This window comes from Zonotrichia albicollis, chromosome Z (assembly GCF_047830755.1).
Source record: "Zonotrichia albicollis isolate bZonAlb1 chromosome Z, bZonAlb1.hap1, whole genome shotgun sequence".
Lineage (NCBI taxonomy): Eukaryota > Metazoa > Chordata > Aves > Passeriformes > Passerellidae > Zonotrichia > Zonotrichia albicollis.
In genome coordinates this window covers 37,199,478-37,219,991 of record NC_133860.1, presented here as the reverse complement: position 1 = coordinate 37,219,991, position 20,514 = coordinate 37,199,478, and the positions used below count along the sequence as shown (strand labels likewise).

The window sequence follows — 20,514 nt, the reverse complement described above, 5'->3', positions numbered from 1 at the left end:
TTTTATGCCTTTAGGGCTTTTAGAAAAGGTTACTTATTTTGATATATTAGTTTTAGTCATATAAGCACAGTTTTCTGAAACTCCTCAGAATTTCTTCCTAAGGACTTCAGCTGTTGTCAGTAGTTGCCTTTTATAGTAATTTTATTATATCATGTGGTACTTCATTACCAAAAGTAGCTGCTTTTATCATTTCAGTATTAACAGCTGGTGTGCCACATATCTTGCAGTACCCTTCTAGATGTAGATAACTTTCCTAAGTGCGTATTTGACTGTTGGTGTTTTGTTTTCCTGTAAGTAATTTTCTGGTTTGTAATAACTGCTTTGGAGGAAGTTCCCAGAGCCAGATTTATTTTTTCCTCCAAACTTTTACAATTTGCACTGAAGCTTGGACTTATAAAATTACTGAACACTTTAAACTTACGTTTTCAAAAAGGTTATTGAAAATTTATAATCAAGTTTCAAAGTAGTCCAAGCATTTATTAGTGTATAACTTTTAAACAAAGACTGTATTGTTGACAAGTCTTCTAATTTTTCTTCCATTTTTGGGATTAAATGTTAACCACTTGAGTTTTGCTTGGTTTTCGTTGTTAGAGTATCATTCGTTGCGATGAAGATGAAGCCCATGTTGCATCTGTGTATTGCACTGTTTGTGCCACTCACCTGTGTGCAGACTGCTCCCAGCTTACTCATTCTACTAAGACTCTGGCGAAGCACAGGCGTGTACCTCTAGCTGATAAGCCTCATGAGAAGACGATGTGCTCCCAACACCAAGTGCATGCCATTGAGTTTGTTTGTTTAGAAGAAGGTTGTCAGGCGAGTCCTCTCATGTGTTGTGTCTGCAAAGAATATGGGAAGCATCAAGGTCATAAGGTACTGCTAGTAGTTAATTTCTAGTCATGCCAGGGGGTAACTTGCATAATTATTTATCCAAATAAAGTAAAAAAGGTTGTCAAGAAAGGAGGATAGATTCTTGATGTGTTCATCCCATTCTTTAGTTTCCCCTTTGTGTCAGACAGTTGCCATGGTAAAATAAAGGGAAAAAAAAATCTAAGAACTCAATGAGTTACTAATGTGAATATGTATATGTGAAGAAGGACAGTCCCTTTATCTGCCGCTTTTCTGAAGTTTTCATGGCATTGACATTAGGCCATCATTTCGAAAGCTGTTTTCATAATGCAGACACTACATACACACCGTATCACTGGTGCTCTTCTTTTTTTATAATAAATTATGATAAACAGTCAAGTTTTTGTTTACTTCTGTAATTGCTAGATGTATGAGCTAGTTTCAGCATAATCTGTAAGTCCTGACTGCTTTTTTAAATTGCAAGATGGTTTTCAGTTCTTACTTGGCTATACTATATGTATGTGTAAAATATATGCCCATATACTTGCACATGTGTATTAAATATGTACTAAAATACAAAAGATTATTAAGGAAGATAATTATGATTTATGTTTGATATGTTGCTTTTAATTAATAGCATTCTGTCTTGGAACCAGAAGCAAACCAGATTCGTGCATCCATTTTAGACATGGCTCACTGTATCAGAACTTTCACAGAAGAAATCTCGGATTATTCCAGAAAATTAGTTGGAATTGTTCAGCATATAGAAGGAGGAGAACAAATTGTTGAAGATGGAGTTGGAATGGCCCATACTGAACATGTATGCTTTTAAAAATTTTTTATTTCCCCCACATGCACAGATTATTGGCTTTTCTGTAATAACTGGATAAAGACTTTCTTTGGAAATTATGCGTAGGTTTTGAAGGGCAAGATTTTAGGGTCTTCTATCTAGCACGTCAGTACTGAGGCTTACATCAGCAGATAGATGGGAACTTGGTGTTACTATGTTTTTAGGCTATATGGAAATGTGGAGGCAAGTGGAAAAAGTTGTTTGACTCCTAGTGTACAGACTGTGTATGTTCTCAGGTGGTATAATACTATTGAGGCTTTTTTCCCTGGTCATTTTTGGTGAGGTGTTTATACAGGCAAATGAGCTATGTGATTAGAGGAGTAACTTCTAAAAGTGTTTTGGTATTATTCAGGAAGTCTTATCAGCCCTAACTGGGACAAGAATTGTGATGTGGCCAGGCAAATGTGAAAATAAATTAGAATCTGGGATAAAATTTAAAGTTTGCTCCTGGAATCAACTGGTGTCCTTAAACTGTTGGATCTCCTTTCTGCAACACTCTAGGTACCAGGAACTGCAGAGAATGCTCGCTCATGTGTCAGAGCCTATTTTTCTGATCTTCATGAAACCCTTTGTCGTCAGGAAGAAATGGCTCTTAGCGTTGTTGATGCTCATGTGAGAGAGAAGTTGATTTGGCTTAGGCAACAGCAAGAAGATATGACCATTCTCCTGTCACAGGTTTCAACAGCTTGCCTTCACTGTGAAAAGACTTTGCAACAGGTAGGTTGGCAAGAGAGCTGTAGCATATGGCAAAACACATGCAAGTACAAGTTAATTTTAGACTATAAAAAAGAGATGTATAGTATTCTGCATTATTTTCTTATAAGATTAAATCAGTCATGGTCTAACATGAGATATAAGTATTCATTACAAGGGAGTGTTAGCCAAACATAGTCAGTCCAAAAGCGTAGAGTCCTCCAGTTACTGGAAACCCTGTGGCATGATTTTTCTGATATTTGTGAGGTTAGTGGGAAGGCAAGACAAGACTGAAGCAAAAAAAAAAAACCTACAGAACGTATTGGAAGGATTTTATAGTTACACTTGTGACGTTGGTAATTCTACATCTTAAATGAATGAAGAAAGTGGCTGTGTGTGAATTTTTCATTGGTCCCTTATTAATTCACTGTAATGATAGGAGAAAGTAAATAGTGTGTGTAGCAAATAGTAAACTGAATGTGAGAAGCTACTTCATGAATGTGTTATTTGTACTTCTTTTTTCCAGATTTGTTTAGAGCTTTTGTTTGGTTGTGTAGTCAGGTTTAACTCTCTGAATCCTGAGAGGGGGGATGCTAATATGTTCCTATTAAGTGTGTTGCCATATATTGCAAAACAGTTGCTCTGTTCCATCTGTTTATATGATATGTGAAAAATAGAAATGTTCTTTATATGTTACATTGATATTATTGTTTCTTATAATTTGTATTACTCCTAGGTGGCTCATAAAGAAAGTTTGTTAGTTTTTTCATAAACCTGCAGAACAACTTAACATCTATTAGTGTTAAGGAAAACTGTTAAGATATTCATATATTTGTGTTGCAATTTTAAATAAATCTATTTTGTTAATGTTATTTCTTGTAAATGTAATAAATAAATTTTTACAAAAATTATTTACAAAATTACATTTTTTGTAAATGTATTTCTTGTAATTTCTTGAAGTAGTGTAATTCTATTTAAAAAGCCTTCATTCTAGCAATGATGTTTCTATTATATTTGGGGTATTTTAAAGTAAATTACTAAAGGAAAGGCATGCTTTTGTTTTCTTTGTATCTTTAGGACGACTGCAGAGTAGTGTTGGCCAAACAGGAAATTACAAGATTGCTAGAGACATTACAGAAACAGCAGCAGCAGTTTACAGAACTTGCAGATCATGTACAGCTGGATGCTAGCATACCTGTCACTTTTACAAAGGTATTATTAATCTCATGGAAGTACACTTACCCACTTTATGAAGTCCCAAATCTAATGTAAAATAAAGCAGGAATAATTGATGTACATTATTATGCTGTATTTGTTGCAACAAGTTGAGGCAATTCAGAATCAGTTAGAGCCACATTGTCTTATCACATGATGAATGCAATCTGGTATTTGAGCAACAAACCAAGTGCTGCTGTAACAAGGGTGGGAAATGTTCTTTTGTCATTGACCATATCAGTAACTTTGTTTGAACATGAGCTGTTTTCTTTTAAAGAAGTTGGATAGCATTTCGGAGTTCTAGAAACATCTTTTTTTGATTATTTCCTGGAGATTGCTCACCTGTTTTAAATTGAATACTACTAATATAACGTTCAGTTTATAATATTAAAAAAATATATTTCTGTCAGTTTATTAAACAGTCATTTGTTTTACAGTTGCTTCGTATTCACTCACAGCTTAGCTAATACATTATTAATCTTCTAAGTAGTTTTGGGTTTTATTGCTTCAATATAATTTCACTACCACTTTCATTAAAAGGGATTAAATTATTCAAAGTTTGATAATGTTACTTCTATTTGGTGTATTTATATGGTATTTATTATTTATAGTGTTTTCCTCATAGGAAAGTAAGTAAGTTTGAAACTCAAGGAACAAGTACTTTGATGTATGGGGTTTTTTTGCATCTGAATGGGTGAAAGAGGAAGAGGATCTATTGTGGCTGAGACAAAAATGAGAATTTAACTGTAGCTGTTGAAACATTTACTGTAAGAAATGAATGCTTCCATAGAGATTCTATGTCAGTTTTTGCAGACTTAGGAAATTAAATTTCTTCAAAATCATTCATTTTGTAACCTCAGTATATTTGAATTTCCATGTTAATGCAGCATTTTCACGTCTGCCTGTCTCTTTCCTATTTAGCAGAGAACAAAGTTCGTAGGGCCAAGGAAACCTCTTCTGCAAACCCTCATTATTCCATGAATGAAGCAGTAATCACAATTCACAGATGAAGAATTGTGAGTCAGAGGGGCATTTTGAATGTTTGAAAGCTGTGGCTTTCAGAGCACTTTGTCAGACTTGGAAAATTTTGGTTGTTAATTTCTGAGCGTTTGGAAAGAGAATGATAGGAGCTAGCTAAGGTGTTAAAGGAGGCCTAAAATAGGCTTGGGGGACCCAGAAGACTTCGTTTTATCTTGTAACAATTTGTATTTTTGTCTTCTGAAGGTTAATTTCTGAACTTCAAAGGTGCTAAAGCAAGTGTCATTTTTCAGAAAAACGGCAGCAGCCATGAAAAAATAAGTTGAAAGTAATTCCTGTAGCCTCTTACTTTTTGTTTCCTCACATCTGATAAAGCTTAATGTTCTCTTTCTTAACAATGTGTTTTTAGATTACTGTTATGCTGATGGCCCCTATTGTGACTTGCAGTGAGGTTTGTTGTACATATCTGGACCTGGCAGCAGATATCAGGCAGAAATAAAATCTTCAGACAAAAAACTGTAAAACTGTTACTATATTACTGGAAAGGTCTCTCTCCCAAGCTGGCATGCACTGAAGGCTGCATCCATTATAAAATGTAAAAAAGCATTTCAGACAGTACCAGATCAGAGGAACATTTAATATCAAATGAAAGTTGTGGAGGTTTGAGGAGGGGAGGGAGAAGTCCTTTTCATTCTTGAAAATGAGTAAATTTTACCTATATTTTGTTTCACTGATGACACAAGAAAACAGTCATAGTGCCATTTCCTCTTTCTAAACCAGCTAGGGAAATGCCAGATACAAAGCTCTGAAGGGAGGATTTGGAGAATTCTCCTTGCCCAGGATTGTGATCCTTATTTAAAGATAGTTTTCTGTTAAATGAGTGCAGTGGCTTTAGAACTTTATATGTAAGAAATGCATGTGGTCATCATGAATATGCATATGTGCATGTTGCACATATGTGCATGCTGCAGAGAGAGAAAACTATTAAGGAAGCAGTGCCTGAGACTGACAGATAAATTCTCATTATGATGTTAAACTAACTCTGGGCAACTAACCCTTACCAACATCAAGACTATCTGAGAAGGACGTGTTCTCTCAGAGAGAAAGCTCTTTAAGGAACCATTAAGGAAACCTGTACAGAGGGCTTTTGTCTCATCAAATTTCTTGAAAGAGGTCAAGGATAAAAAAGTGAAGAGATCATAGTTGTGCATTTTTCTTCTGCACTGAGATTTAATAAAACAAGTTTTGCTTAAACAGGAGTCTAAGCTTACCTGTTTTTAAGTATGCCATCAAGTTATGCACCTGCCAGAAATACAGACACAAAGCGTGTTTATTTGTCATTTTTTAAGCAACATTTTAGTTAAAGGTGCTGATACAATTGACAGTGAGAGACTTCTTTCATGTCAGTTTCTAGCTATGATCGTGAATAGTCCATTATTACTGACTCATATTGCAGATGCTACACACAGTTTTCTACATAGCAACTTTGCTTGCAATGTTTTTTGAAGTGACAGAACTACTTGTGCAAAAAGTGGAAATTTGGCGTCCATCACATTTTGATTCCTTCTGAGAGAATACAAACATGCTGAGAACAGCCTGTTTTCATTCCAAACCTTGGAGAAGGCAAACTGCAGCAGGATGGCTAAATTTGACAGCCTCACTCATCTCCTTCATTTCCCTGATGATTTAAGTGGTACTGCCTCTGCCCTCCAGCCATGGGAGCTGTCAGGTGACCAGTACATCTGGTGGTGCTGTGAGAGGACTGGGTCACTGTTAGCAAGCTCTGCCCATAGCCAGGGCACTGCCTTCTGCAAGAAACCTGTGAGCTGAGCAGCTCTATCCAGAGCTGCTGCTTTTCCTTCTTCCTTTCAGGTGCAGAGAAGAATTGGGGAGGTCCACTGCCAGAAACTCTGGATAAAATCAGAACTAAAGTTTCAGTGTGAAAAGAGTGCTGGAGACATGGCATTTTTAGACTCTTCAGACCCTTCTGCATACTTCTTCTTGTTTTTTCTTTCTCTGCACCTTGTCAAAAATCTGCCTGCAAGTTCTTCTTTTCCAGAATGAGATAACCCATTCTGATAATCATGTTGTGTTGCAGTGTTGTCACTGAATTTCAGCTCTGACTCCAAATATCTAGAAATTGGACAAAAATTTATTCAAAAGCAGTTAAGTCTCAATGTTTCATTTTCCAAATCTCAAATAGTCTTTTGGTTGTGGAGCATATGCCTTTTGTAATAGTAGTACTGAACCTGCTGAGCTTATCCAAGTTCATTTCACAGATTCACATAAAGTAATTAATTTATTTCATACTGAAAAGGTAGTCTGTGGAGTTCTATGATAAGGACCATCTGGGCCCATTTAGGTTTCAAGCAGCAAACAGACAATTTCATAGGTGAATAAGGCATCAAGATCTGCTGGTTGAAGAAACCTTACAGTTGGCTTAGGAAATTCACATGAGCTGCAAGCTCTTAAGCACAGGGAAGTTATTTAGGACAGTTATCATCACTATGTACCTTCCTTATTTCTTATTTTTTATTTTCTTATTTCAGGTCCATCTTTGCCTAGTTTCAGAGAGCATATTTGATGAGATGAACCTTTGATCTGGCTTTTACACTTATAATCATGATGTTGCTGACTTTTGCATTGTGGCAATTTTACAATTATATTTAATTTTTTTTTTAGGAAGCAGTTTCTCAAGGTATTTTTATTCTCTTCCAGGATTGTGATAGCATGAGGTCATTGAATTACATTGATTATTCTGAAAGTATGCTACTTCTCTGATGACAGAAGGGAGAAAACAGTTGCTTGTCATGATAACAATATATCCAGATACATAATGGATCCTCTGTGTGTATCTATGTGTATATGGAAAGATCAATAGTTAGATATATCACATCATGTGATATAGATGTTTAAATGTCCTGCAACACTGTCAACCTGTTGGTCTTTTACCAAGAGATGATGTAGCATGTTTGCACTCAGTAGTGTTTCTTCTGTGAGAAGAAATAAGAGGCTGTGTGGAGCAGGCACAGTGCTGTCTGGATTTTGCTACATAGTTCTGGTGATTGAAACCCTGGTGTTGCATCAAGATAGCAGTTCTAAGTACTTCAAAATGTGTTTCAGAAATATATACTAATCTCAGCCTATGTGTTTATTCTAGAATTTATGCTTTTCCATTTGATCATGTTGTCAGTGTCATCTTCATCTCCTCAGCAATAGCTTGGTGTAAACTACAAATAGGGAAGTTGATTCTCATTTCTTGTCTGCAAGCAAGACCTGGGGGATTTTGTTTGCTTTTCTCTACTACTTCAGATTACTGCTTAGTGCTAGTAATGTTGTTGTTGTTGCAAAGGATTGGAAGAGGCTTAGGGTGAAGAGGTAAAGCTGTGGAACCTCCAGCAAGGAAGTAGTTGTCTAGGTAGAGGCATTAATGAAGTGGGGGAAAAAAAGAGTTTCCTGGTCAGTGAACTCTAATTAATTGCCGTAAAAAAAAATTCTTCCCATGGTGTCAGCCAAGAATCATGAAAGAATTTGAAATTTTATCAAATACAGACATACTGTCACGAAACTGGCTTTCTAAAAGATATGTTGTAACTCAGATCAAGTAAAAATTACAGGTTCACTACAGACATTATTGGATATTTTTATTTCTATTATTGGATATTTTTGTTTCTATTTATTTCTGTTATTGCTGGGAGTGCTTATGCATTGTACTTTTGGAGACCATCCATTAAGTCACTTTAGAAATGGTGACAAAATACATGTTTTAAAAAGAAGGGTTTTCTAGATTGAATTTCCAAAATTTGCTGTTATTAATACATAATATTCTGTTTCTTCCAGGACAACAGGGTACATATTGGACCAAAAATGGAAATTCGGGTTGTTACTTTAGGATTAGATGGAGCTGGCAAAACAACTATTTTGTTTAAGTTAAAGCAAGATGAATTCATGCAGCCAATTCCAACCATAGGTTAGTAGCTATGACTTAAATGTAATGACTTTTATCTACTAATTTTAGTTGTTTTATGTTCATACAGAGCAGGATTGTAAAATTTATATATTTTTATTCCAGGTTTTAACGTTGAAACAGTAGAATACAAGAATTTAAAGTTTACTATATGGGATGTAGGAGGAAAGCACAAATTGAGGCCTTTGTGGAAACATTATTATCTCAATACGCAAGGTAATACTGATACAGCTCTTAAAATGTATTTTGTCTTCTAGTTTGTGTTTCAAAGCCAGACAGATTATTAATAGAAATAATTTATGACAGTAGAAAGTTGTTCATCTAATGCAAAGTACAGCTGTTAGATTCATGAGCTAATAAATTTTAATCCAGTTGGTCAGGATGTCTACTGGATGATAAAGGTACATTCTCTATAAATCCATCAGACAGTTCATGGAGCCAAACAAAATTAGAACCTCTGTTAAATTGGTTCTAGCTGACAACAGACAAGGTACAGCGTCCCAAAGTCTGTATAGTGAGAAGCAGTACTTGCCAGGTATGGAATATAAATAGCACTTGAAAATACTCAGCTTTTAGGAGCCTTCAGATAGCAGCTTAAAAAATTCTACCAAGTTCTGTAACTTCTGACTTGCTATTGCAGTGTAGTATCTGATTATAGACTAGATTATTGAGTCTGAAAGCATTGATGAACTTAAAAATTTGTGTTGTTGTTTTGTAAATCCTCCATAGGTTTTTCCCAGTTCAGACAGAAGTTCCTCTTGATTGATTCATTCACAATTATCTAAAATACTTAGGAATTACAAACACCAGCTTATGTGCTCTGCTTTGTGCCTTATTTCAGCCTTAAACACAAACTTTAACATTTTAAATTACTTATTTTTTCAAACTTTAAAAGTTGTATTTAGGGATTGCTGTTGTCCTCTTAAAACATACTGTGTGAAATAGCATGGAATCATGCCTGCCTTGGAACTGCATGTTGGAAAGAAAGATAAGCAGTTACCCTGGTACATATCTGCAGTAGGTTATTTTTAGTTTTGGTGTTGGGGTTTTTCTCATCGCAAACCCCTTGATTTTAAATTCTGTCCTCTAGCTCTGCCCCCTTGACTCCCCAGTCTTTCTGCCATCTTAGTTACTCTCTAGTGAATAGTAAAATCTAACGCTGCTATGTCGGGTCGTTGGCCATCTTTTTTGGATTTTATAGTCTGTAGTTGAAGCAAGCTGTGCTGATTTGGCTGAACCTGTGAATATTACAGTCCATTAAGGGAAACTGAGACAGCCATATGGGAGTTAATGGAGTATAAATGGATCAAGAAATGGTTTAAACTGAGATACTTACTCCTCGCATGGTAAATCTGGTTTTAGACCTAAGTAGTTAAAATATCATGGCCTTTATATTAGACTAGGGAAAAAGAATTAGAGATTCTGTCATTGTTTTAGGATGAATTCTAGACTTCTGTTTAAAATACAGAAATATTTAAGGAATTTCTCAGTTGTCCTGGATTTAAAAGTGAAGCTGTGTACTGAGGAACTTCACATAGAAAGCTTCTAGAAAAAGGAATGGTGTAAGTTAAAAGCTAATTTTGCAGTTTATATGTGAATGTGTGTAAAACATTTCTCTTCTTCTTTCATAGCGGTGGTGTTTGTTGTTGATAGCAGCCACAGAGACAGGGTCAGTGAAGCATACAGTGAACTTGCAAAATTATTAACAGAGAAGGAATTGCGGGATGCCTTGCTTTTGATCTTTGCTAATAAACAGGTACTTGTGATTTGGTTTTACTCTCCTTTCCTCAGCTTGTCTATCCAATTCCAACCTTCTGAACCCTCTGCTGTGGGTAGAGAGTGCTAATGTGGAAAGATAAAATGGAGATATTTTCCTTGTGTGTAATGTGTAATGCTGGTCGAGTAAGTGTTGGTGCTAAGCATACTTAGTAGATTGATCAATCAGGGTTTTTTTTATGGTAGCAAGTAGTAAATGCTTAACTGTTTGATTTGTCTTTTGTGTTTGAAGTGTTGTTATGTGATCTGTAGCTTCAGTCTAAGCCCATGAAATAGCTTCAAATATAATACAGATGAATAATTGAGTTTTTGATTCTCTTGCAGGATGTAGCAGGTGCTCTTCCAGTGGAAGAAATCACAGAACTGTTGAGTCTCCACAAACTCTGCTGTGGCCGTAGCTGGTATATTCAGGGTTGTGATGCCCGAAGTGGTACAGGACTTTATGAAGGTTTGGACTGGCTTTCAAGGCAGCTAGTGGCTGCTGGTGTCTTGGATGTGGCTTAACTTGACATCAGCTGCAATTTGATGTTGTAGTTCATGGTTTTGTTTTGTTTGCACGATTTAGAGTGTTGGCACCAGGTCTGCTCCCTGAAGAGGGGACTTCATTTAAGTTGGTGGTTACAAAAAAATATAACCTTTCATCCTAGATTGGGTAATTGGTTCAGTAAACTTGTGTCATTATAGTGATTTTGAAAGTTGATACATCTACATTTAGTGGATAATGGAAGAGTGTTACAAGGATGCCTTGAAATTACTTTTGAGATATTGTTAAAATTTAATTTTTTTCCCTGATAAAATATGCATTGGATTTCATGTAATAGATATAATGCGGTTACAGTAGTTAATTAGTATTATAAGAATTCTGAGTAGTTTAGAAATACTTTCCCATGAAGCTATTCCAACATCCATCTCAAGTTTATTAGAATAGCCAGCTCTATAAGTTAGAGATAAGTGGTGCTACTCTTTAATATCAAAAGAATCCATTAATACAAAGGTGGCATTGAAACTTACATGCAGCTACACCATGTAAAGAAAATGTTTCCCTTATTATTTATTAACCTCCTTGTTTGTTACAGGAAGGCAGCATAACTGCACAAAGGAAATTCAGAATTGGAGAAAAGTATTGCAGAGCTAAGGGGCTTTGGCATTACTTAGCCACTTGTTTTATATCTTGGGGCAGGGGTTAGTTGGGTTTTTCACACTGAATTATTTATGGACATACTATGGTGATACTGAGGTGAAAGTGTTTTGTGCATACTTGGGAACATAATCTGTTTTTAGAGATTAAGTTTATTCCTGAAGAAGTCAAAATAAATTTAAAAAAACCAACTTCTTAAAGAAGTACAGTGGTGTAATGTCAGTCCAGCTATGTGCTTTTATGTAGAAGTCATGATTCCAGAATAAGGGAGTGGCCTTAAAATATTCAATAACACAATGTAAAACCAGTGAACACTAATTGTAAGTCTTTAGAAGGGTAGATGGTAAAATGTGATATAAATCTTCCATAATTAGATTTTCAGTTTTTACTGTATCTTCTACATGAAATTGTCACCAATGCCTCTATTTTTGAAGATTACTGATTCACAAGCCCATGAAATATGGGTGTAGTGCTGTTTAAATTTAGAGAAGGTTGCAATGACCCAGTGATATCGTTTTTTCTGCTGGACATGGAACTTTGCGAACAATTTTATCTGTCTGGTATGCACACCAGAATCTTCTTCCCTTTTCTCTAAGTCCATGGCCACTGCCAGTTGAAGCAGCTATGCCACGGACTCTCTTCCTGTTGGTAGAGAAGCTACAACGACTCTGAGCAGTAGATCAAAATTCTGTGTCATAACTTTTCTTACTGGAGTAGAGGTGAGTCAGGAGAACTAGATAGTTCAAGTGAACAGTGTTTTTTCACAGACATGGAGATATTTTTGCCATGCTGAAAAGTGTTTACATGTGAGACCTCTGAACCTCGCCTAGTAAAGAAAGTGTTTTCCATTGTCTGTGGCTTTGCTTTCATTGTATTATTAGAAATTTTATGTTATTTTCCTGCTACATACCTTAGGTAAAGCCAAGAATGTGTAAACGAATAATTTAGTACATTTGCACTTTTCTTCTACAGGAAGCAGTTAAGTTACTTCCTTATTACAACACTTGTAGTATTCTTATTACTTAAATTTCAGGTAAATTATGTTAAATGCAGCTTCAGATTCAGCAAGTCTAATGACATGAATAATACCTGAAGGAACACTAAGCTTTAAAGTAGTTTAATGTTTGTGAAGTGGTCTTCAATGCCTACACATGTACAGGTACTGAGACAGAGTATTTAGTCTTTATTTAGACAAGCTGATAAAATTGGAAACAGTTTATAATGGAGTGAAAAGTGGGGTTTTTGCACATACCAAACTTAAAATTGTTCTTCCTTCCCAGCCTGTAACTTCTTGCACAGTACACAGGTGGTGGCTGTGATTTGAGCATCTGCTTAGCCTGTGCTGCAGAGCAACCCCTGACCTAGTTAGGGCTGACTGTCCCTTCACAGCTCTTTTTGAAATATGAGCAAGTTCTGCTAAGTATGGTAGATATCTTTTCCTGTAATATTTTTAACAGAAGACATGCATTCTTTAGAGGAATCTTGATTTAGCTTCATTTTAGCTGGCTTAGGCTTCAGTTACACATGCTGCTCAGTATAGTTCTAATTCAAAATGTTCAAGGTGACTAGTTGGTATTTTAAATAACATTAAATTTGAGAGGAGAGGAAAAATTCTCACTCATGCATATTTTCAAGTACAAGTGATTGCTTGTGACACATGGAATGCTACCATGAAAGTGTTTTTAAATTGAATTTATTTAAGATGACTTGAAGTAAATGTGAAAGTGTTGCATATGTCTGTGAACTCTTCAGTGTAGAGTACACTAAGAGGTTTATTCGTATTATACATTAATACAACATATAAATGGCTTTAGTTATAAATTTAAGCTTGTTTCATCAGTTTTACTGAACTTTAGTTTTTAGTGTACTGACTTATGGAATATGTAATTGGAATATTTCTTGAACTAGAACTCACTAAAGCATTGCTGACCGTTTAGAAAGACTGAATTAACTTTTCAAAGGATCTCGATGTAATTTCAAAACTGAGTAAATGCAACATACGGTGACTGTGTTGTAGCTTTCTTTAAAGAACCTAATTTCAGAAATAGTATGTCTGTGCTAACTGAACAGTCATGTTTTATCACTGTTTCTGTATTCTATCTTCAAAATTACCGTGGACTATGAGGGTCTGGTTCTGAGAGTGTTGAGTAGATGTGGATCTTACGTAAAGATTTCTTTAAAGAAAGAGCTCTTTTAGTAGAAGAAATTCGTGAACTGCTGCAATTTGCATTGCTCAGAAAATAATGTCTTTTCAATAAAATATGTAAAACCTTGAGAACTAATTTTAATAAACTTGCCGTTTTGTTTTTTAAGGTCCTCTGAGAATAGAGGTGCACTACATTTAACTTATTATGGAATTTTTCTTACTGATTGTGTATCTCACTAAAGATAAACTTCCTGATGGTAGCAGCAACTTTTGTGGAAATATATTTGGTTATTATGCATCATATCTCGATTTATAAATGAAGTTACCATAACTGTAAACTTCCAAGTGTTTTATGAGTGCAGTGGTGTTAAGTGAACATAAACTGGCATGATCAATATTGCTGTTTATAGAGTACATTTAACTAAGCAGCATAGTAACAGGGCCCTGTTGGACCACATTCACTGCAGCTTGAGAAGTTGTCTCAGCTTTCAGTGTGAGCCTACTGTTTGTGAACAGAGAAAAATGCGTGAGTGATGTTTGGAGGCTGTCTTGGGCAAAGTGATCACAAAAGGAGGTTTCCATTCTTGGACAAATAAGGATACGGGTCAGCAGCTCTGCCTCCTTGGACTTTCAGAGGGCAAACTAGGGCCTCTTCAGGAAACTAACTGAGAGAGTGCTCTTTGGAGGTAGTCCTTAAGAGCAATGGAAGAGTCCAGGAAAGCAGAAGGAAATCCTAGCAAGAGGTGCAGGAGCAGGGTCTACCCAGGTGCTGAAAGATGAGTTGGTGAGAAAGGAGGTCAGCATGGCTCAACACAGAGCTCCGGTTGGAACAGGCAGAGAGAAATTTTATAACCTCTGGAAGAAAGGACAGGTAACTCATCAGAACTACAAGGGTGCTATGAGGTTATGCAGGGAGAAAATCAGAAGGGCCAAAGCCCAGCTAGAACTTGAGCTGAATACTGGTGAAAAAGACAACAAAAAATGTTTTTACAACTACATCAGCAACAAAATGGCCACTGAGAATCTCCATCCTTTACTGTATGCAGAAGGAAACAGTAATGAAGGGTAAAGCAAAAGCTTAATGCTTTCTTTGTTTCAGTTTTTGACAGTAAGCCCAGTTATCCTCAGAGTATCAAGTCCCCTGAAGTGGAAGACAGGGATGAGGAGCAAAATGAAGTACTCATAATTCACAAAGCAATGGCTAGTAGTTGCTAAACCATTTAGCTGCACGTCTGTGGGACCAGATGGGATCCACCAAGATTACTGATGAAACTGGTTGGAAGAGCTTTAAATTATTTTAAGGCACCAAGAAGACACCTCAAATCATTTACCACAGTCCTGGTTGAAGGGGGAGGTGACTACAAATTGACAAATGTAATTTGCTATATGCCCTGGGTGTTTTGGTATGAGAGTGCATAGAATCCATTTTCCAATTCGTTTTGGATCGTGGATTGGGACACCCAAGAGTTTACCTAACATTTAAGGCACTCTTTCCGGTCTTGGAACGGAGAGCAGCTGTTTTTCCCTGGATTGCTAACTGCACAGGGCTAACTGCCCTATTTCCCCCGTCTCCAGCAGGAGAAGACCCTTTGGGGGAGGATCTGCTGCTTCCCAGCCCCGCTGCATCCCTGCGGGGGGGCGAAGTTTCGCCGGGAGCCGAAGTTTTTTTCTCCGCATCTTCAGAGCATGCTCAGACGGAGCGGTCTCTCTCCCCCCCTTCTCTCTCTCCGGGGGATGAAGAGTGGGTGGCGCCGCCCCGGCCAGTGCCGCGAGCACCGCCTCAACCCGGCCCGCGGGTGCGGGTGCTTTCCCGCATGGCGTCTCCCGTGGCGGTCCCTCCGGCAGAGCCTGTGGGCGCAGCTTCCCTGCGAGCTCAGAAACTCCATTTCCCGTGGCTGAGCCGCTGTTGCCAGGAGACGAAGACGCGGCTGCTGCTTCTGGCACAGCGGGGGAGGCATTTTCTCCGGCCTCGGCCCCTCCGCCCGCCCCCTCGGCCCCCCTGCCGCCTGCACCGGCCGCCCCGGCAGTTCTGTCGCCGTCGGGGGACTTTGTCCTCCATGTCTGCGTCAGAGGCTGCCCTGGAACCGGCGGCAGCTTGTTCGAGCTGGGACCATCCTGGGCCAGTTGCAGCAGCGGCCCTGGCTGCCGGCCTCTCCTTCTGTGGAGGAGGTGGAGCTCGCCAGCTGACTGTGGGTGCAGCCCATTTGCCTGCGTTCAAAATCAGCGTTCTCGGCGGGTTGGGGGGTGTTTGGTCAGTTGCTGCCCCTTGGAGGTTGCCGTCTCTGCCGCCCCTTGCGCGTCGCAGCGGTAAGGGGCAGGTGGGTCCCGGGAGTTCTGCCTTTGGTCCCCAGCCCGGTGGGGGTGGTGCCGTGAGGCAGATGGGAGACACACCTGATGCATTTGCATTGCAGAGACAGAGGGCACAGCGGGAAGCAATCATGGCTTGCTTGCTCTGGGGAACAAACATTCCTAGACTCGAGATGAGGATTCTTGGGGCTTCGTCTATTTGCCTGCTGCTGGCATGCCTTTTTTGGGGAAAGGAAGTGTCTCACCACCCATTCTGCCATTGTACTGGCAGCAGGGTGCAGGCCTGTGGCAAGGCAGAGCCTGCCTCGTGGGTTTGGCCTGGGCTGTTGGGCTCAGGTTCCTGGGCCAGGGCCACCGCCCGGCCTCCTGATGGCTTTGGGGGTTTTGCTTCCCCCTTCTGGCCCTGGCCCGCCTTTTGTGGGCCATATCTGGGGTTCCTGGTCCCTCTCCATGAGCCAGGGCCCCCCAGGGCCTCTCTCTGGCTGCTCTGCTGATGCTGCTCTTTTCGATGACACACCAAAAAAAAAAAAAATTATTAAGAGAGTTGAAATAGCTGGCAGCAGCTCTGAAGCATTGAAGGGCCAAAAATTACCTTCAGCCCCTTCAAAAAGGGCTGTGGCCAGGACATTACAAAAGTTGTCTCAAAATTGTTTGAAATTGTTTTGTGACTGTCAATGGACTTTTGATAACTATTGATGGACTTTTCTGCAGCAAGCCTGTTTCAGGATCAAAAGGGACTTTCAGAGATAGCGAAGAAGAACATCTTCAGTCCATGAACTTTTTCCTGAAGCTCAGCTGCTTGGACTTGAACTTTCTTTGCATTGTTTTTTCATTTTCTTATATTGTAAGATTGTTTTAGTGATTTGATAGAATTGCATGTTCTACAGGTGAAGAAATTCGCTGTTCATTCCACACCAGCACTTGATTGAGATTTGGATTAGCAACAGATAACCTGTCAAGTGTTTGTTCTTTCCTCTGCATGTGCACGGCAGAGAAAATTACAAACGCTTTCCTTTCTAATTTAAATTTATTCTAATAATATTTTTTAGAATATTATTTATTCTAATAATATTTAAATTATTTCTAATTTAAATAAATAAAAGAAAGGTGACATGTCACAGACATTTTTTAATTAAAATCCTTTTGTTAGGATTTTTCCTGCTGAAGCTCAGAGGTTTCAGCAACAAAATGTAAACAATGATTATCTGCTGCTGTGGAATGCAACAGGTGGATCCGTGATTGGTCTCGGGTGGATGTTTGGATTTACTGACCACTCACAGCAGAGCTGGGTCTCGCTTTCTGCTGAGACACAGCCCTTTGTTATTCATTCCTTTTCTATTCTTAGCTTCCTTCTGAGAACTTTCCTTCTATTCTTTTTAGTATAGTTATAATGTAATATATATATCATAAAATAATAAGTCAAGCCTTCTGAACATGAGGTGAACATTCTCGCCTCTCTCTTCATCCTGCAACCCTTGCAAGCCCTATAACAAGGAGGCTCAGGGGAGACCTTAGCAATCTCTACAACTGCTTAAAAGGAAGAGGTAGCTAGGTGCGTGTTGGCCTCTTTTCCCAGCTAACTAATGACAGGACAAGAAGAAATGGCCTCAGATTACCATTAAACATTAGGAAAAATTTCATCACTGAAATTCATCGAGTCAGGTATTGGAATAGAGCACCCACTGAAGTGGTGGAGTCACCATTCCTGGAAGTGTTCAAAAAACATGGGGACATGGTTTAATAGTAAAGTTGGTGATGTTGCTGGGTTAATGTTTGACTTACTGACCTTACCAGGTTTTTTCAGCCTTAATGATGCTTTGATTTTGTTCTATAACTCCATCAAAAACAGCTGATGCAAAGTTTAGTTCAGTATAAAATAAGTATTTCAGTAGAAGCAGTAATGCTCGTAGGATGTTGGCTAAAAATAAAGCCAGAAAAAAAGATTGACTAGGCTAAAATAAAGAGAAAGCAAACATTAAAAGAAAAAAAAAACAAATTGCAAAGGACTTTAGACACTGGCATTTTAAGAGTTGATAATTGCTCTTGGGAGAGATGTGTACACAACTATTTTTAAATAGAGGTAGGTTACATTGTTTGCTTTTCATAGTCAACAGTACAGTAACTTAATCAAATTTTTGATACACATACAAAGGATTGAGAAGTTTACTCAACTTAGTATTTTGGCCTTTCCCTTTGTCAAAGATTTCAGTACCATGATACAGATTAATTAAATATGAAAGATGCAAGTAAACATGAAAAAGTTACAAGCACTGTCCTGGAACATGGTGGGGTTTTTTATCTTTAATTTTGCATAGAAGAGATGCAAGAAAGACAGTAGGCTTTGTAAGAAACATGTAGATGTTTTTACTTCAAAATACAAATTTACCAGAAATGCAGAATTAGGGCACTTTAGGTACATTAAAAATAGTAGAACTGGTAATTGCTCTGTCCTGGTATTTGCCATATCTAGTGTCATGGTTTGACCCGGAAACAGGATTTCTGGGATGCTGTGTGGATGGGGCCAATGAGTGGTCAGTTTTGAATATTGCCATCTGGCCTAACCACTGGGCACTGGGTCCACCTCCGAGAACACAGGGTAAAAGCAGGGCTCTCCCCCTGGCAGCTCCTCTTTGGATTTCCGGCGGTGAAGGAGTTGAGTCTCTCCCCCGGCCCAGTTGCTGGCTGGGCTGGGGGAGGGGAAAAGCCATGCGGCCCGGCCCGGGAGAGGTAGGCCTGGCCCCAAGGGTGGAAGGAAGAAAATGAAGAAATGCCGGGAAGCAATGGGCAGCCTGTTCCCCCCCTCACCTTGGAGACAGACAGAGAGAGTGCAGCCGGTGTTTGTGTGCCTTGTGTTACCTTGAAAGCAGTAAACATGTGCTGGCAGCAGGCAGCCCGGCTGAGGAGATGGTGGGGGGGTGCAGCCAGGAGTCCAGCCGCTTGGAGGAGTTTTTAACCCATTTTTGGACAATGAAAACTTCACAGAACACTAACCCTTCCCAGACGAGAGATAAGAGTGGAGGAGGATGAAGGAGATGAGTGAGTGATGAAAGTCTGGACCAGAGAGAGAGAGTGAGAGATGTTGGAAAGACGGAGAAGAGGGAGTGGCATTTTATGCTGGACTCTTTTTGTGTAGCCATGGACACAGCTATGTTTCCCTGGAATACAGAGACTGAGACCAGGGGGAGAAATGTCCCAGAGCCAAAGAAGATTCAGTGTGGGTACCCCTCGGCCCCAGGGGGTATATAAAATATGGGGGGGACAGATGTCCCAGAGGTGAGAGATTGAGCTTCTCTGGAACTGGACACAGCCTCCTTAAAAGGACAACCGTGGAAGCAGCCCTGATTCTGGTCCGGTGGTGAGAGCACCGGAACAAGGACGGAAAAGGCCACCACGACACATGGAAGGACTCCCTCTCCTCTTGAGGAACTGAAGTTGAGCATTCTAAAGGGTGGTGCTGGACCCAGAATTGATTTTGGATTGTATTGTATTGGGAATTTGGGGGGGAGGAGGAGGAGGAGAGTGTTTTTGTGAGTTTCATTTTCCTTGTTTTTTTCTTTTCTTTTTCTTCCTTTTGTGTGTAGTTTAGTAATTGTTTTTGTAGTTTAGTTAATAAACTTTTCTTCTTTTTCAAGTGAGAGCCTGCTTTGTTTATTCCTGGTCAAAATCTCACAGCAGACACCAGAGAAGGTGTATTTTCATGCAAGCATTTGGCCTTGTGCCAATGTCAAACCAGAACATCTAGGAACTATGAAAAATATTTGTTCTTCCTAGGTCCCTCTCTGGGTCCCACATGCTCAGGTTTTTTCTGCTTAAGCTGGAAGCTTCAATGCCTGCCTTACTTCACTGTTATATTAATGATGCTGATGTCCTCATAGGGTTTGTCAGTTTTGGGATTGACTTTGACATTTGAGATTCTCTGAACAACTTCCATTCCTTTAGTCACCCGTCCAAACACACTGTGCTTGTTGTCGAGCCAAGGCTGTTTGAAAGCACAGGAGGAAAAGAAAAGCATATTAAAATAGAAAGCAGCATGTAGGTTAGGTACCAAACCAAAAATAAAGTGTACATGGATACATTTTGTGTGTCCAGACTATGGAAGCCAACACCCTGTAAACATTAGCATGCAAGGAAATACTAGAATGTAGCTAACTCTGCTTTCTTAAAGTACTACAGAGGTCATGTTCTACCAGTGCAGTAGCACTGTATAGTTCATTTTAAAGTGCATTCTCAGTTCACAGAAATGTTTCAGTCTCTCTGTTTCATGTTATTTTCACAAAGGAATTTTAAGTGTCAGTACAGAATACTACCCAATTCAATACTGAGACGGTATGCCCAATTTCAACATAGGCCCTCATACAACTTAATAAACCTCAGAACTATGGTAGTTAGTTTTTTTTTTTAATATATTACTTTGAAGTGCTATAAGAATGCAGTTTTTATAAGCGTTATTTTTAAGTTTCTATATCTTAGATTCACATATCAAAATTTTTATTGTCGTTTTTATTGGCTCTAAATCTATACACAGATCAAATGAAATTTTTAAACCTGAACACTGGCTTCCTGGTATAGCTACAATCAGACACCATTAGAAAGACATC

General features: G+C 38.7%; 2 protein-coding genes across 3 annotated transcripts in view; one reads left to right on the top strand and one right to left on the bottom strand.

Annotated features, from left to right (window-relative positions):
* The window catches only part of TRIM23 (tripartite motif containing 23), a 27,339-nt gene extending 7,792 nt beyond the window's left edge, over positions 1 to 19,547 (top strand). The window contains exons 4-11 of one of the 2 annotated variants that reach the window (XM_005492984.4): positions 592 to 870; positions 1,484 to 1,666; positions 2,198 to 2,413; positions 3,467 to 3,601; positions 8,423 to 8,552; positions 8,655 to 8,765; positions 10,181 to 10,305; positions 10,650 to 19,547. In XM_005492984.4, the coding sequence (XP_005493041.2) occupies positions 592 to 870; positions 1,484 to 1,666; positions 2,198 to 2,413; positions 3,467 to 3,601; positions 8,423 to 8,552; positions 8,655 to 8,765; positions 10,181 to 10,305; positions 10,650 to 10,829 (1,359 nt within the window). In that variant the 3' untranslated portion in view covers positions 10,830 to 19,547. The remainder of the gene's footprint in view (positions 1 to 591; positions 871 to 1,483; positions 1,667 to 2,197; positions 2,414 to 3,466; positions 3,602 to 8,422; positions 8,553 to 8,654; positions 8,766 to 10,180; positions 10,306 to 10,649) is intronic. The other variant, XM_026796925.2, reaches the window with a different exon arrangement.
* PPWD1 (peptidylprolyl isomerase domain and WD repeat containing 1) overlaps positions 19,532 to 20,514 on the bottom strand; it is a 13,132-nt gene continuing 12,149 nt past the window's right edge. The window contains exon 11 of the mRNA XM_074532957.1: positions 19,532 to 19,895. Coding sequence (XP_074389058.1) covers positions 19,752 to 19,895 — 144 coding nt within the window. The 3' untranslated portion in view covers positions 19,532 to 19,751. The remainder of the gene's footprint in view (positions 19,896 to 20,514) is intronic.